General features: G+C 38.3%; 2 protein-coding genes across 2 annotated transcripts; both read left to right on the top strand.

Annotated features, from left to right (window-relative positions):
* Window positions 1-586: 586 nt before the first annotated feature.
* LOC101472746 (cytochrome P450 2J2) lies at window positions 587-6,281 on the top strand. Its single transcript, XM_004554841.4, has 9 exons — window positions 587-855; window positions 2,168-2,330; window positions 2,475-2,624; window positions 3,016-3,176; window positions 4,066-4,242; window positions 4,339-4,477; window positions 4,736-4,923; window positions 5,369-5,510; window positions 5,789-6,281. Exons 1-9 carry the CDS (start codon window positions 643-645, stop codon window positions 5,962-5,964), a joined length of 1,509 nt encoding a protein of 502 aa, XP_004554898.2. The 5' UTR covers window positions 587-642; the 3' UTR covers window positions 5,965-6,281.
* Window positions 6,282-9,580: 3,299 nt separating this feature from the next.
* Window positions 9,581-16,677, top strand: LOC101472450 (cytochrome P450 2J4-like). The gene is made up of 9 exons (XM_004554840.4): window positions 9,581-9,832; window positions 10,327-10,486; window positions 10,580-10,729; window positions 10,965-11,125; window positions 12,409-12,585; window positions 12,682-12,820; window positions 13,009-13,196; window positions 15,432-15,573; window positions 16,049-16,677. The coding sequence occupies exons 1-9, from the start codon at window positions 9,632-9,634 to the stop codon at window positions 16,222-16,224; spliced, it is 1,494 nt and encodes a 497-aa protein (XP_004554897.3). The 5' UTR covers window positions 9,581-9,631; the 3' UTR covers window positions 16,225-16,677.
* The last annotated feature ends 833 nt before the right edge of the window (window positions 16,678-17,510 follow it).

Below are 17,510 nucleotides of genomic sequence, written 5' to 3'. Positions count from 1 at the left end.
CTTTTTCATTATGAGCTTGTGTCAGTGGTGTCAGCTTTAGTCTTTACCTTGGCAGAGGGCAGTAATACAATGAATGACTGGACTGACAGCTATCACTAACAGCTTGTAATCTCCCTACCCCAACTGTTAAATAATGTAGAGGAACTCCCCCAGAAAATGTCTTTCTTTACAAATCAGCTGAGTTGTTTAATTTGATTAATGCTTTTTCGCATCCTTCACTGCTGATTGAAACAAAAATCAGTGACAAATAAATTACAATAAGTACAGGAAACACGTGACACGCCAAACAAACAGAGAATGTATCATTTTCAGATGTATGATCAATTAATATAACATATAGGAAAATCATAAAAACTGTTAGATAACGCTTGTTAAAGCTATACATGTTAATAATTTCTGTATGTGTGATGATGTGACATGCAACGTTTCCTTTACACTGGGCCATCAGTTAACAAGGAAACATTGTACACACACACACACATAAACACGCTACGATCATCGTAGTAAGATACTTGTTATTGATTTCATGTTTTTATTAAATGCTTTTATTTTGAAGGCCAGCTATCGAACCCACTTGGTTATATAATCACCCACCATTTTATCTAGTGGTGAAATCAAAGTTAAAACAGTAAAGTGACACGAATGAGCGGAACTATGGAGACATTATACAGCGCTCTCGGCTTGGAGTGGGTTGACGGCAGGAGCATTTTATTTTTTTCCTGTCTTTTTCTTCTGCTGGCTCATGTTCTGAAGAACCGAGTGCCGAAAAACTTTCCTCCCGGACCGTGGGCTCTCCCTTTTATTGGTGATCTTCATCGCCTGCAACCTAACAGATTCCATCTGCAGTTCGAAGAGGTGTGATACAAAGTAACGATTATTATTATCATTGTTGCTGTTAAGAAGAAGAATATATTCATATAGAAAATGGGGCGACTCGTTTACTGCAAATAGGTAGCTAAATGGTGCTATAGGTTCCCTTTATTCCTCCGTTATTGGTAATCATTTAGACTTAGATTGGGCTACATGGGGCAGAGCAGTTTTTTTATTAGACTTTAAAACATTCGGTAACATAACCAGTGTTGCCAATTTAGCAACTTTGTCGCTATATTTAGAGAGTTTTCAGACCCCTTAGCGACTTTTTTTTTTCTAAAAAGCGACTAGCGACAAATCTGGCGACTTTTTCTGGAATTATTGGAGACTTATTTATGACGACTTTTTGACGTGAAAGGGCGTGTTGCTCTTACTCTCAACAAGCAGCGGTGCTGCCGTGGGCACCCCACGGGCGGAGGATAGTCCTCCCCCAGCTGCAGGAGATGTTCACACCTGTGCGTCCAAACTGCAAATGAATCGCGCATGAGCGAAGCCGCTGCTCCCGCACTGTCTGTAACACAGTCAGTTCTTCTTTTACTGTTATGCTGTTTTGTGGATCACAAGGTTTAAAACTACTTATAAACACACACTCTCACACACAAAGTAACTCCACCAGAGTGCCTATTTCGGGTCACTTTTGCCGGTCGAAGCCCGAATAAAGGAGCAGGGTTGGAATTGTGACATTAAAAAACAATAATTGCTAAAAGAAATTAAGTTTGTAGTTCTAAATAAATTCTAAATGCATTTAGGACGTTTTTTGCTAACTTTATGTCTCTTCCACGATGTTATTTCTCTCTCCAACAGCGTAGGTTATCATTATATTAGCATGACCAATTATGCATATTAGGTGATGACGTCATCTAGCGACTTCTAGCGACTTTTAGGACAGCCAATAGCGATTTTCCTTACTGAGGAGTTGGCAACACTGAACATAACTAACAGCCTACAAGCTTAGTGTGAGCTGCATTTCAAGTTGCTGCTATTGTCCTTTCAGCTTCTACTTTTTGCTGCTGAGTGTCCCGTAAAGAGACATTAAATATTTGTAAGCAAGCATTTCTGTTTTATTTTATTAGCTGCTTTCAGTTCTTGTTTTTTGTTTTTATTTGCTTGTTTTGTGGTTGTTGTATTTTTTGGGACATGGTATCACATGTCACACTTATCACAGCTGCTACAGTCTTAGTTTTCTTTTGGTAGAATAAAAATGTAAAAGTCAGCTGTATCAGAAAAGTTATTTCTTTTTAAATTATCCTAAAATATGCAAGTGTTGAATAACAAGCTAAATCTACTGTCGATTCAGTTTTCAGAGAAATATGGAAACATTTTCAGCCTTCGAATCTTTGGTCATAGAGTTGTGATCATTAATGGCTACAAGTCTGTAAAGGAAGCCCTGGTCCAACGAGGAGAAGACTTTGCAGATCGTCCCATAATTCCTTTGGTTGACGATGTATTTGGAAATAAAGGTGATTTCATTTCTTTTAATTACACACTTAATATTGGAGTATCAGATGGGCACCAAGTTAGATTTATTAGCGTGACGATGGTGATCAACATGCCTAGTTTCTCTTCCAGTCAAAATATGTATATTTGTATATGTTTTTTCAAAGGTATTGTAGCTTCCAGTGGTTATCCATGGAAGCAGCGGAGGAGGTTTTCTCTTCAGACACTCAGAAACTTTGGTCTGGGCAAGACGACGTTGGCAGAATTCATCCAGCAGGAGTGCCAGTATCTCACAGAGGCTTTTGCAGACCAGCAAGGCATTTAAAAATCACACTGTTTGATAGTCTGAGGAACTTGGAAAGAAAAGCGTCTGGACTTCTTTAAGTTCCTTGAAGATGTTTCACCTCTAATCCGAGAAGCTTCTTCAGAATTGAAGAAGCTTCTCGGACTTCCAAGCTCCTTAGACTATGATGACCTGGATGACTGAGAACCTTCACAGACACACACTATTTGATGATAATTTTTACATTTTAAATGTTTGATAATTGCTTATGACCTTATCTAATTTTCTGCTAAACATATAAAATATGAAATTGCTAATTTTTCTTATATAATACACGCTTTTTTGGTAAATATCAAGCAAGTTTGTCTTCTCTTTGGACATGGAGTCCATTTTCTGTCTCACCCACACTTTATTTTTATTTACAGGAAAGCCTTTTAATGCACAGCCATTGCTAAACAACGCCGTGTCAAACATCATCTGCTGTTTGGTGTTTTCAAATCGATTTGAGTACAGTGATGAGAAGCATCAGTCTATTCTTCAGGACTTCAATGAGCTTTTGTACTTGGAGGTAACCATGTGGGCACAGGTGAGCCTCCTTTAAACCAGGATTCAGTAATCTAATTAAAAGGATTTATGCAAATGCATGTGTCATATTTATTTGAATCACATTATTATAAAAGGCTCTCCTTGAATTGTTCCCTTCCTGAATTGTTCTGTGTCCCAGTGATTTGTATATTTGTAATTCATACATAGAGACCACTGATTTAAAGCATCTAAATCTTACTTGAGTCCAGCTTTGATTAGGTTGTTTTTTTGTTTTTGTTTTTTAATCAAGTTTGACTATTAGTATAATGTTCTTTTAGGAAATACTGTGTTAGCTTTATGCCATATGTTGTCTCATCTATATATTTTTCTAAAGGTCTTGAGGATCATCAAGATGTTGACAAATGTGAAACAAGCCTTTTGTGTTCTTTTTGGGCAGCAGTGGTTTTGACAGTGAAATTCCCCCATGCAGTTATTTAGGTGTTCTTCTGGGTTCTTTTGTGACCTCCTGGGTGATCAGTGGTGCACTCTTTAAGTCATTTTGGTAGGCTGACCACTCCTATGAAGGTTCACTACTGTTCCAAGTTTTCTTCATTTGTGGATAAGGGCTCTGATCTTTTTTGTGGAGTCCCAGCGACTTAGAAATGTTTTTATAAGCCGTTCTCAGGTGCTTTAAGATCTTTTAGCCTCCTTTACTTTGTCAGACAGATTCTATTTAAGTGATTTAAAAGGTCTTTACAAAAAATGGGATTAATCATAGTCAATTCATGATTTTACAAGAGAGTTCTTTACTTTTTCGCATAGGGACATACAGTAATGTGGATCTCTCTTTGAAAGCTAATTAATTTAGTACATTTTTATTAAATAAATAGAAATGTCATAGATATATCCACGCTGTCTGACAAGTTAGTGACTGTCCTCCTGCGCTGTAGATGTACAACGCAATGCCCTGGCTGATGAAGTGGGTGCCCGGACCTCATCAGAAGACATTTACTCTGGTCAAGAATATAAATAATTACATAGAAAACAGGATCAGTGAACACAAAGAAGACTTTAACCCATCATCTCCGAGAGACTACATCGACTCCTTTCTCATAGAAATGGAAAAGGTGAGTGTTGTCCTGCATCTCTGCTGTTTTTGTTCTTTTTACATTTTTAATGAAATGTCATCAGATTTTTTTTTTTTTCATCTTTGCCTCTAACAGAATGAAGGCAATGATTCAAGTTTTGATCTCAGTAGTTTGAATGCTTGCACCCTTGACCTCTTTGGTGCTGGAACTGAAACTACTACCACTACTTTATACTGGGGCCTTCTGTATATGATCCACTATCCTGTCATACAAGGTTTGTGACTGAGTAATAGTCACTATGACTACATATTCTGCAAGTATCTCAACTTTATAATGACAGCGGCCTCTTATAGGTCAGCCATTTATATAAAAATTGATTGTTTCTGATGTGACATTGTAATGTGTGTCTCTGTTTAATTTTGTCTCTGGATTGGGTTTTCTCTCAAGTCTATTTTATATATTTACTTAGATTTGAATTGTTTTCTCAACTTTAAAAATCTTGACGTAGACTCACATTATTAACTGTGTACAGAAAAAGTCCAGGCTGAGATCGATGCTGTGATTGGTTCATCCAGACAGCCCTCTATGAGTGACAGAGAAAACATGCCTTATACCAATGCGGTTATTCATGAGATCCAGAGAATGGGCAACATCCTCCCACTGAGTTTGTCACACATGACAAACAAGGATACAATATTGGATAAGTACACAATCCCAAAGGTACTCATGCTAAGAATTATTTTACCAAAGCCTTTTGCTTGTTTTTCTGGTTTCTGGTCATATAGCTACTGAATAACTCATTAAATTCAGCAATGTTTTTTTTTTCAGTCACTTTAAAGCATAGATAAACTCAGAAAGACAGTTTTTGCGCAATATTTATGATGGAAATATCTTAATTAATTGCAGTGGGCTAATGGTTAAACATAAAAAACAACCACTGCATTTTGGTGCATCTGTTGTTAAATAACAAGTGTTTTACAACTCATAATACGATACAACACATTTAGTAGCTCTTTTGGAATATCCAAATATTAATTGCTCAACATATGTAATGATAATTCGTTTCTCTATCAGCTGATTTTCCATCTAACCTGTTTAATTATTTTGTTCTTAAAAGTTGAGATAATTTTTAAACAAACACAAATTAACTTACCTGTTTCTTCAGGGCACCATGATCCTGCCTTTATTGCACTCTGTACTCAATGATGAGTCAATGTGGGAAACTCCACATTCCTTCAACCCTCAACACTTTTTGGACCAGGATGGTAACTTTAGGAAGAGAGAAGCCTTTATGCCTTTTTCTGCAGGTATGTCAAGAGGGCAGTTTATCTCAGTGAACGTATTCTGTTAATGAATATGTAGGCAAAACAACAAGAGAGGTGTTTGAGCAAGATATGGTAAAAGAAGTGTTGCATGTTTCTGCTTGCTGTTAACTGTTCGTGAGCACCGACTTATATCTACAAACAATTTCTTACATCACTGAGTTTGCAGGGGATCGGTGTCTCTTTTGTGTGTTTCAGAGCTGTAGTAATAACCTCTGTAAGATGAAAGCATAGTGACTGAAACTCTTATTGTGTATTATCAGGCAAGCGTGTGTGTCTCGGGGAGCAGCTTGCCCGAATGGAATTATTCCTGTTCTTTACCTCCCTCCTTCAGAGGTTTTCATTCTCGGCACCTGCTGGAGAGCAGCCCAGTCTGGAGTTCACACTGGGAACCACCCGTTGTCCCAAACCTTACTGCCTTTGTGCCGCGGCACGTTAAATCATCAAGTATAAGCTAAACACGTCTATTTCTTACAGTGTACATTTGTCTTTCATTACATTTTATAATGTCAAGCAGTTTCTGTTTCATCATTATCTATTTCTATTATGTTATGAGCCAGAATGCTGTTTAATAAAACCTTTAGAAATTACATACATATATGCTGAAATTACATATCTGCTGTATACAAACTGTATAAAATTCTGACATTATACTAAACACTTTTTAATGATTCATTGTTGAGTGATAATCTATGTGCCACTGTGAAGCAGTGGTTTTAAATGTGCTGAACAAATAAACATGACCTGACTTGAAAATGTGTGCGTGAGTAATATATATTCATCTTTCACTTAATCCAGTTTTGATTGACCTAATCCTTCTTATTCAGTCTGTTTTTTTTATTGAAGTTCACACTGCTATCAGTTTGAGATGTCCATGGCATTTCTCAGTGTTTGTATTGTCCAATACAGTTTTGTATTCCTCAGCCATTACCTGGCAACAACACAGTTACAACACTATAAAATGCCCATGTGAATCTGATGTAGTAGTTCTACTCTTCGAGGATCAAGTTGCAGCATGATAATAGAGAATATCTGACTTCATAGTATGACTCGATTCATGCAGCTCAGCGTCATTTAGGGTTCATCGTTTTTTTGTGGTCTCTAACCTTTTCCAGTATCGACTGTATGATGTGTGTCATATGACAGTTTCCATTATCTAAAGGTCTCTGCATGGCTGAAAGGTGCCTTGAAAGTGTGTCAGCAAATTCAAGCAGTTTTCAAAGACATACTTTGCCTGTGCATTGAAGTTTGCTATTCTCATTAACCAAAAGCCATTGCAACAGTATCCTTTCAAGTGTGGAAACAATGGCTTGTGGTCTATTTGGGTAATGAAATGTACAGGCTAAAGTTATTTTGGGAGCGCTCTATATGCCTAAACCACAGCCAAGCACTCCTTTTTGATCTGTGCATGTCTGATTTTGGTACCTTTTAAGGTGGCAGCCTCCCTCGTTGTCCATCGTGGTCCTATAGGAGAATCCCTTCCCAGCTTATTGCACAGAAGACTTAATTATTATCACAAAGGCTAGTACGGGTGCATCAGTTAAGAAAAAGGACCTTTTAAATCCTAGACCTTTGCCAGACATGCGTCACTGCCTGGTTGTGTGTTTTCTGCTAAGTCATTCAACTAGTGACCCAGATCATGTACCACACCCTGAACAGCTCTGTGGTTTGTGGTAGCTAAATGTTTCTCATGCCACTATCTTTTGTGGCATCAGACCTGACACAGAAAAAGATGCGCATGCACATTCACACCAGTATTGTACTTTCACATCACGAGCATCCACGTGTCTCCTTGGGTCTGGGCATTGTAAATTTTGTCGTCAGAGGGTTAACGCAAGCCGTCGCTGTGCTTTCATGGGTATTGTGACCACAAAGTTGTCCAAAGAAAAACTGCACTACATAGGTTAACAGAAGTCACCCAGGAATTCATGGTGTAAAAATCTGGAAGAATGGAAAGTCTTGTGAATTTGTGTGCTGATGACTTGCTTGTCTGAACCAACAGTGTTTGTCCCCTATCTCCTGGAATGTATCAAATCATTTAGCGTGCTGTCGGGAAATTCAGCTGTAGTAAAAGTGAATTTATGCCACTCATAGATGATTTGGGGGTACATTTCTGATTTTTCTGCTGTTCACATTCCTTGTTCTTAAAACTCCCTGTAAACCCAAACTCTTGAGGACTCTCTTATCTTATCCATTTTTCCACCAGTGTCATTTATTTAAAAAACAAAACAAAAAAACAACTGGTTTAATAGTTTGCATTTTCATCAGTCATATTTTTATCACTACCTTCAAATCAGACATTTTGGATGGAGCTCTGTTCCCAAATTCATGCTTTTTTTAAATAAGTCATGTTTTTTATGACCTCTTCTCAATGCCACAAACTCCCAAACATTTAGCTTCCAGTTTTCGTTATGGCAGTTAGCACAACCATGTTAGTGAAGCCTTCACCAATTAACTGAAGTGTGATTTCAGATGAACTTTCAAAAGAGAGCCTGTCCAGTATTCAAAGGTTTTTTGTCAATTCCAGGTTGATTGAATTTAAAGTCTTGCATAAGCTCCACTACGCCAAGACTTAACAAAACATTTGGCACTGTCTCCCCCATGTGTGACAAATGTGGTATTGCAAAAGTGTCAGTGTCACACATGTTGTGGTCCTGTCCAGATATATTTGGCTTACCCAAACAGTATGGTGTGTTCATTAACCTGGAGTGTAATCTGGAGATATTTGGCTCCTATGATGGGACAAGAGCACTCCCATTTAATCAAAGACAACTTCTGAGGGAAGGCATCATTGCTGCTAAAAATATTCATTTTGCTGACTCCATTATTTATCTCCTTGGTTGGGTTTTTGTATTTAAAAAAAAAAAAGGATAATGAGCATAGACATCCGGTCACTGTATGACAAACCACAGTTCTGCTAATTTGAGTAGCAGAACTAGACGTTTCATTGCTGTTTATGGTGCCTTTTGGAAAGAGATTTTTGACATCTCTTTGTTTTTTTTGCTGCACATTTTGGCAGAACAACCCCAGGACACAACTTTGGGGTGTTTTCACCTCCCTCCTTCAGAGGTTTTCATTCTTGGCACCTGCTGGAGAGCAGCCCAGTCTGGGAACCACTTGTTGTCCCAAACCTTACATCCTCTGTGCCGTGGCACGTTAAACCATCAAGTATAAGCTAAACACATCTATTTCTTACAGTGTACATTTGTCTTTTATTACATTTTTCATGTCAAGCAGTTTCTGTTTCACCATTGTCTATTTGTATTATGTTGTGAGCCAGCATGCTGTTTGATTAAACCTTTAGACATTACATACACTATTATACTGTATACAAATATAAGATTCTGACATTAAACTACACACTTTTTAATGATTCATTGTTGAGCCCTGACTGTGAAGCAGTTTGAAAGACCTTCTGTGGTTTTAAATGTGCTGAACAAATAAACGTAGCCTGATATGAAAATGTGTGTGTGAGTAACATATATTCATCTTTCACTGAATCCAGTTTGGATTGATCTAATTCTTCTTAGCCTGATTTCTTTTAAGTTCACACTGCTATCAGTCGGAGGTGCCTGCCCTGGGCATTTCTCAATGTTTGTATTGTGCAATACGGTTTTGTGTTCCTCAGCCATTACCTGGCAACAACACAGTTACAGCACAATACAATGCCCATGTATGGTGTGTTCATTAACTTGGAGTGTAATCTGGCCATATGTGGCTATTATAATGGTGCAAGAGCACTCACATTTAATCAAAGACAACCTCCAAGGGAAGGCATCATCACTGCAAGAAATATTCATTTTACTGACTTCATTATTTATCTCTTTGATTGGGTTTTTGTATTTTAAAAAAAAAAAAAGATATGGGCATAGACATCCGGTCACTGTATGACAAACCACAGTTCTGCTAATTTGAGTCACAGAACTAAATGTTTCACTCAACTTAGGGGAGAAAAACAAACCAAAACCTTGTTTCTAACAACTAGGAGTGTAATCAAGGCTTTATCTAGACTTTGGGCTGGGTTATGTACTCTCGGGCATTGGGTTATATAATATTCTGTCCCTGTAGCTGAACACTGAGTTACTTTTGCATAACAGAGTAAAGCTATGGAGAGAATATACAGCGTGCTCGGCCTGGAGTGGATTGACGGCGGGAGCATTTTACTATTTGTGTGTGTTTTCCTGCTTCTGACTGATTTTTTGAAGAACAGAGTGCCAAAAAACTTTCCTCCTGGACCGTGGGCTCTTGCTTTCATTGGTGATCTTTGGCGTATCCAACCTGCCAGGCTTCACTTGCAGTTCGCAGAGGTATAGAAATAGCTTTATTGCTGTGTAGTCGAAAATAAAGGGTCAGAAGCGTAAACAACACTCAGCTATATCACACTGCACTTTTTGCGTATTGATTTAAGTAAATCAGTAAATGTGAGGTTTTGTTTTTTAAAAAAAGTCCTAAACATGTCAGGTAAATAGTAAATTATTAACTTAAATGCAAGATAGCCAAACTGAACTCTATTCCAGATTCCCCTTTGTTCTCTTTACTGGGGGTCGGGGTGGGGGGCACAATATTGATACATGCTATTAATTTTATATTGTTGATTAAGTAATTTGTCCTCCAGATTTTAAAAAAGGGTAACTGAAAAACCCAACCAGCATTAGAAATTATACTTTTAAATAGATTTCAGCAGCTGATAAGAAACAGTTAAACTTGGGGGTTAAAACTGAAATGGGCAATCACATGACAGTGACTTCTTAAAAAATATGTCCACTCAGTGGTCAACCACAATGTCAATGCCTGTGTTCAGTTTGCAGAGAAGTATGGAAACGTTTTCAGCCTGCGACTATTTGGTGGAAGAATTGTGGTCGTGAATGGCTACAAGTCTGTGAAAGAGGCCTTGGTACAAAAAGGAGAAGACTTAATTGATCGTCCTGTCATACCCATATTTGAACTAGCAGAAAACAGAGGTGGAGTTGGTTGTATTTTCATATTTGAAGTTGAGCAAGATCAGGCTCAATTTACACCATTTTGGAGTTAATGTTTCTGTATGTTCCTAAAAGGTCTTGTGATGTCAAATGGTTATCCATGGAAGCAACAGAGGAGATTTGCTCTTCACACTCTCAGAAACTTTGGTCTGGGCAAGAAGACCCTGGACTTATCCATCCAGCAGGAGTGCCAGTACCTCATAGAGGCTTTTGCAGATAAGCAAGGCACAAAAAAACTTAACTCACACTACCTTCAACTTTGAAGACAAACGCATGCACCAACAGCTACATACATTGTGTACTTAGGTATCATGACACCTGTTGCATGCGATTCATATAACATGCGTTGTCCAGTGACTCATCATATTTGATGTTTTGTTTGTGATGTTTTGGGTCCCAATTTTCTTTATTATTTTGACATGATGCAAGGGTTCCTCAGTCTTTTTTATGTATTTTACAGGAAAGCCCTTTAATACCCAGTCACTGATAAACAACGCTGTGTCCAACATCATCTGCTGTTTGGTGTTTGGGAATCGATTCGACTACACTGACAAGGAGTTTCAGTCTATTCTCCAGAAATTCAACAAGATTATGCATTTACAGGGAAGTTTGTCAGTACAGGTGAGAATACATCCAATAATTTTATTCATTATTTTATTCTGTAACTAAAATGTGTTTAATTTGAAACATTGCCGAAGAAATTTTATTGAAAACGAATACAGTAATGTCAGTCTACTAAAACTAAAAGGTGCGTATTCAAACTATGAGTCATGTAAATGTACACAAATATTATTGTGTGAAATCTATTTTATGAATCAAAGGTAAAAGTACTGATCTGGCACTAAAATTGTCCGTGTTGCTGATATTGTTAAAATTAACCAGTCGTATTTTTGCTGCAATTGTAGGATCCATAGTGTAAAAGTTTACACAGTCACCAAACAAGCAAAAGATTATTTTATGTTTGAAACATAAATCCCATTGAAGTTGCATAAATAAGGACATCCGACTTAAAAATCAGCTAAATCAGTCAACAAGCAGCCAACAGTAGCTTTATTTCCAATCCAAAAATTTCTGTATGACATGAAACTGTTGTTTCTAGTTAAGGGGAAGTTCTAACTACTTTATGTTTAGTTAGATTAGGCAATTGAATTCAGCTCTATTTACAACACTATATCAACAGTCGTCTCCAGGTGCTTTATGTTGTGAGGTAAAGACCCCTACAATAATACAGAGAAAACACCTAAAGGCAGATGATCCTCTATGAGCAAGCACTTGGTAACAGTGGGAAGGAAAAACTCCCTCTTTACAGAAACAAATCTCAGAAAGAACCAGGCCCAGGGAGGGGCCACCACCTGTTTACATTGCCTTACTCTAAACCTACTCACCCACCCCTGTTGCTTGTCACGTGTTTTCATGGTCTTACGATGTGAAGATTCATGTGCTTCTGTGCTGAGGAGTTTTTGTTTTCTGTTCTCATACTGATCCCCTATCAGGAGCTCAGTCTGAGTACAGTCCTCTTTTTTCTCCTCCATTGCCCTTTTGTCTCGTAAATTTCATTGTTTTTCTTTACACTACCTGTTCTGACCTGTCTCCCCAATGTGATTTTTGTTTAATGTATGTATGGTTGAAAATCTCCCGTGACCGGTTGGGGGTGACTGGAGGGAGGACAAAATATACATTAAAGGACTAGTGTGGGGAATCTGAAAGGAGGTCAAGAAATTTATATCTTCACTTCTTAAGAGAAAAGAAAAACAACCTCAGTTCTTGTTTACATCTCCTTGTGTTTTGGGATCTAATATTTCATGACATTTGAAGGGGTTTCCAAATATCTGTAGTTCTTGAGTTATCTGGTGTAAAAGCCAGTAGTCAACAGGTGTACCTGAAACTGTCTTCGAACTCTGTAGATGTACAACACAATGCCCTGGCTGATGAAGTGGATTCCTGGATCTCACAAGGAAATATTATTTCTGGTACAACAGTTAATTGAGTTTGTAAAGGTAAAGGTCAATGAACACAAAGAAAATATTGACCCTTCATCACCAAGAGATTACATTGATGCTTTTCTCATAGAAATGGGAGAGGTGAGTAAAGTGCTCCTTGTCTGTTGTCTACATTTCTAATAAAATGTGTGATTTGTTGGCATGTAACACATTTTTGATCCTCTCTCACACTTATAGAAGGAGAACAAAGAATCTGGTTTTGATTTACAAAATCTGTGTTTTTGCGCTCTGGATCTTTTTGGTGCTGGAACTGAAACTACAACCACTACTTTACACTGGGGACTGCTTTACATGATCTACTACCCTGACATACAAGGTGTGTTTATGAATCACATCCACCTTTACTACATATTTTCTAATCAATTTGCCATCTCTTTATATTCTCAGGGGGTCCCTAAGAGATCATATGTATTGTGAGAGGATGCGTGTAAGATGTGTAAACTTTCCCTGTAAGTCATCTATGCTGCACACAGACTCACATTGTTTCCTGTTTTCACTGTGCAGAGAGAGTCCAGGCTGAGATAGATGCTGTGGTTGGTTCATCCAGACAGCCCTCTATGAGTGACAGAGAAAAAATGCCCTATACTGATGCTGTCGTTCATGAGATTCAGAGAATGGCCAACATCATCCCCCTCAATTTGGCTCACATGACAAGCAAAGACACCACACTGGATAACTATGCAATCCCAAAGGTATACAGTTCATATGTTATTTCCCAAGTGAGGTTTTTGTCATTTTTTGAAATGACCTATCCTTTTATCAGATAATTAAGAATGTTTTTAGACAGATTAAATGTAATAATAATAATCAAAACCAAAAACATGCTGGGAATTTGGGTATTTCACTTAAAGTACTAAAAATCCTCCTTTATACGCCAACTCTAGAGGCGTATAAATATATAAATACATTATCTCAGGAACTTCTTTAAGTTTCTTGAAGATTTTTCACCTCTCATCTGAGAAGCTTCTGGTGGAGAGTCCCGGATTTAAGCCATATTAGGAATGTCCCTTAAGAGGGTCACTGGCCCACTATTGATCATCTGCCTAATCACATGAGCCAAAGGTCTGAAGTACACTAGGATGAGGTGTTTGGAGAAGTCTCTCCTGAGTTTCTCTGATAAAGGGATGATAGGAGATGACAGTGCTGACAATGCTATTCTGTTTTCCTTCTGTTTCTCCCTAGTTGATGTCTGACCTTTTTTACAGTATCTTTGCTGATTCGATAACCACATGCTTTAAGAGCGTTCGTTACATCTGTGTGCTCCTTCTCTCTCTCTTGTGGCTTGGAGGGAACATTTTCTGCCCCGTGTTGCAGGATCCTTCAAGAAACTTAGAGAAGTCCAGTCGCTTTTCCTTCCAAGTGCACTAGATTACCATAACCTGGATATTGTCAAAAGTAATTACTTACTCATCCAAATCACTAAATCAAGGTCTTCCTGGCACTTTAATGGCCACAGGTGTATAAAATCAAGCACCTTAGCATGCAGACTGCTACTACAAACATTTGTGAAAGACTGGGAGCTCTCAGGACCTCAGTGAATTCCAGCGTGGTACCGTGATAGGATGTCACCTGTGTAACAGGTCCAGTCATGAAATTTCCTCATTACTAAATATTCCACAGTCAACTGTTAGTGGTGTTATAACAAAGTGGAACCAATTGGGAACGACGGCAACACAGCCATGATCACATAGTGGGGGCCAGCAGATGCTGAGGCGCACAGAGCACAGAGGTCATCAAATTTCTGCAGAGTCAAACAATCAATCACTACAGACCTCCAAACTTCACGTGGTTTTCAGATTAGACCAAGAGCAGTGCACAGAGAACTTGATGGAATAGAGCTGCAGCTGCAATCTTGACATCACCAAGAGCAAAGGAAACCCAACAGATGCACGCTGCGAAAAGCACGCTGCCACTGGACTCCAAAGCAATGGATACGTGTTCTCTGGGTTTGTCAGGTGCCAGCATTGTGCCAAGTGTAAAGTTTGGTGGAGGGGGGATTATGGTGTGGAGCTGTTTTTCAGGAGTTGAGCTCTCCCCCTTAGTTCCATTCAAAGGAACTCTTAATGCTTTAGCATACAAAGAAATTTTAGACAATTTCATGCTTCCAACATTGTGAGAACAGTTTGAGGTTGGATCCTTCCTGTTCCAACATGACTGTGCACCAGTGCACAAAGCAAAGCCCATAAAGACACAGATGAGCAAGTTTGATGTGGAAGAACTTGATTGGCCTGCACACAGTCTGACCTATAGATAGAAAGCCTTTGGGATGAATTAGAGCAGAGATGGCAGGCCAGGCCTTCTCATCCAACATCAGTGTCTGACCTCACAAATGTGCTTGTAGAAGAATGGTCAATAATTCCCATGAACACACCTTTAAACCTTCTGGAAAGTCTTCTGAGAAGTGTCCAAGCTGTTATAGCTGCAAAGGTTGGGCCAACATCATATTAAACTTTATGGATTAAAGATGAGATGTCACTCTACTGTAGCACAGGACGGCAAGTTCCAACATTCGAGGAGGGCTCAGAGTAGATTGCTACTCCTACCTGTCAAAAGCCAGTTTAGGTGGTTCGGGTATCTGTAGGATCTGTAGTACTGAGTGATGTGTCTTAGGCATGCCCTGTCAGGAGAAGGCCTCGGGGTAGACCCAGGACAGACTGTAGAGATTATGGATGGATGGATAATTGTGTAATGTAACACAATAATCCATTTAATAGCCCTGCTCTTTAGTTATAGGAATTAGCTTCTTCCATGAGCTGATTTTCCACCAACTAGCAAATTAACACAATTAACAATTGCACATTTTATTATTTTTGACATTTTTAAGTTTCTAAATTCTTGAGAATTCTTGATTCTGTCCAAAACTTTGTTTCAAAATTTGCATTGGAAACAAACTAGTAAAATCATTTACTTCAATTGTATTTTTTCAGGGTACCATAATCATAACTTTACTGCACTCGGTCCTGTGTGATGAATCGATGTGGGAAACTCCACACACCTTCAACCCTCAACATTTTCTGGACCAGGATGGTAAATTCAGGAAGAGAGAAGCCTTTATGCCTTTCGCTGCAGGTTAGTCAGTAGTTACTCCACATATCTTGTAACACAGTTGCATGTTTTTTATGGGTATGTGTTTACAGGGGCACTATAAAATGTTATAGCTTCGTGGAACACCAGAAAGGGTTCAGATAGGAAGCAAAACACCAGTTTTCCCACAAAGACTCTGATCTGTTGAAGACCTTCCCTGATTGAAGTGCATATGCATATGCAAATTTCATAGCATTAAACTTTAACCTGCCGGGTTCCTAGTACAAAAAGTGTGCATTTTTTTTTTTTGTGCTGGCACCCTTCTTTTAAATAAAGAAGAGTATTTCCAGTAATGTGTCCCGTTGTGTGCTACACATGAGATATGGAAAGTTTAGCCAGTGTCCTGAAATGCTTTTCCCAACATTTTACAGACTTCATGTGTGAAGAACTACAAAAATATCTGTGAATTAAGGTGAATGTCCTTGTGAATGAAATCACTCAACTTCTGGTGTATTCGTAGGTAAGCGTGTGTGTCTTGGGGAACAGCTGGCCAGGATGGAGTTATTCCTGTTCTTTACCTCCCTCCTCCAGAGATTTTCATTCACTGCACCTGCTGGAGAGCAGCCCAGTCTGGAGTTCAAGTTGGGAGTAGCTCGGGCCCCCAAACCTTATCGCCTCTGTGCTGTACCACGATAAAGCAATAAATGGCACATAAAATGCCATGTTTCTTTGCATGTATCTTTATCTATCTCAAATTTGAGGGTATAGTTTATTCAGGAAGGAGGGCTTTCTGCAATCTAAAATATTCAAGTGTGCAAAAGTAAATAAAACAAACTCCTTAAAAGAAATCACTGGTATGCAATTTCCTGCAGTCGCTTCCTCTGCACATTGTCTTTGTAGTTAAAACGCGACGTCCTTGAATAAACTGTATGTTTCTCATTCAGACCGCTATTTGTTAAATTTCACACTGTGGTTTTATTCTGAGGTTTGGAAGTTGAAAAAAAAAACACAACGTGCCGCTCTTTACTGTCGCTCTCTTAAAATCACTGTAGTTTAAAGATTGATTATTAAAAAAAAAAAAGTTCTGTGGAGCATAAAGTTTATGTGAAAGAAAATGAAATGTCAATAAAAGGTTGAATCATTTAAAAATTTGTGTATTTTTTATTTATAGTATTTGTGTTAAGAATACCAAATTTTGTCATGTCACTTGTGAAAAGTAACACTTTCAGAGAGTTTCTGAATTTGAACCATGAACATGAAGGAGTATTAATTCTGAAAACTGCCTTAAACCTCAAGCCACCTTTATCTCACGAACATGCACCCCGTCAAACTTCTGGGTTTTCCCTGTAAACCGTTTGAAGTTACAGATGGAAAATATCTTGTGAAAGAAAATCACAAAAGCCAAGATAGCTAGAGACTTTTAAACAGTTGAGGCTGAAGTACTTTGCGGGACTACAAACGCTAGCAAACGGGCTCAGTGAGAAAAGATGTTCGAGTGCAAATCCATTTCTCTAAAGAGTTCTCTGTAAGTTTCTTTTAAAATTTTTCTAAAACACATTTAAGATCCAGGATGTGTTTAATTTCCATGTCACTGAGCAGTTTTCTGTTATGTCATTTTAAAAAAAAAATCTTTATAACCTTTATTATGTAAGTCTGTCCTTCAGCACATTTTGACTTATTGTGTCAAATAACCAAGTTGTCAGCGTGCTTTTCAAAGTAAAATGATTGATGTCACCGTGTCGCTTGCTCGGTTGACCACTGGATTATGTGCCAGCAGCAGCATGTTTAATGAGAGCAGATGCTGAGAACACTGATGTTTCAAGTCAACAGAATCGTTGTGGTGATGAAAAACAGGCAACAGAAGTAGGGCAACAAACTACTCAAAAAAAATGATCAAAGTTTCTGCATTTGCCAGAATACCACAAAACTAGGTCACTGGCCTCTTTAAGACATTTCACTCCCATGAAAGAGATCACTTTAGT

This window comes from Maylandia zebra, linkage group LG23 (genome assembly GCF_041146795.1).
Source record: "Maylandia zebra isolate NMK-2024a linkage group LG23, Mzebra_GT3a, whole genome shotgun sequence".
Classification (NCBI taxonomy): Eukaryota; Metazoa; Chordata; class Actinopteri; order Cichliformes; family Cichlidae; genus Maylandia; species Maylandia zebra.
The sequence above is the reverse complement of the archived record's forward strand: the minus strand, read 5'-3'. Positions and strand labels throughout refer to the sequence as shown.

Excerpts from the sequence above, each read along its gene's own strand:
- LOC101472746 (XM_004554841.4), top strand. The coding sequence starts at position 643 with ATGAGCGGAACTATGGAGACATTATACAGCGCTCTCGGCTTGGAGTGG. Across the intron at positions 2,625-3,015 it reads GGCTTTTGCAGACCAGCAAG|GAAAGCCTTTTAATGCACAG; the intron begins GCATTTAAAAAT and ends TTTTATTTACAG. Across the intron at positions 3,177-4,065 it reads AGGTAACCATGTGGGCACAG|ATGTACAACGCAATGCCCTG; the intron begins GTGAGCCTCCTT and ends CCTGCGCTGTAG.
- LOC101472450 (XM_004554840.4), top strand. The coding sequence starts at position 9,632 with ATGGAGAGAATATACAGCGTGCTCGGCCTGGAGTGGATTGACGGCGGG. Across the intron at positions 9,833-10,326 it reads TTCACTTGCAGTTCGCAGAG|TTTGCAGAGAAGTATGGAAA; the intron begins GTATAGAAATAG and ends GCCTGTGTTCAG. Across the intron at positions 13,197-15,431 it reads ATAACTATGCAATCCCAAAG|GGTACCATAATCATAACTTT; the intron begins GTATACAGTTCA and ends GTATTTTTTCAG.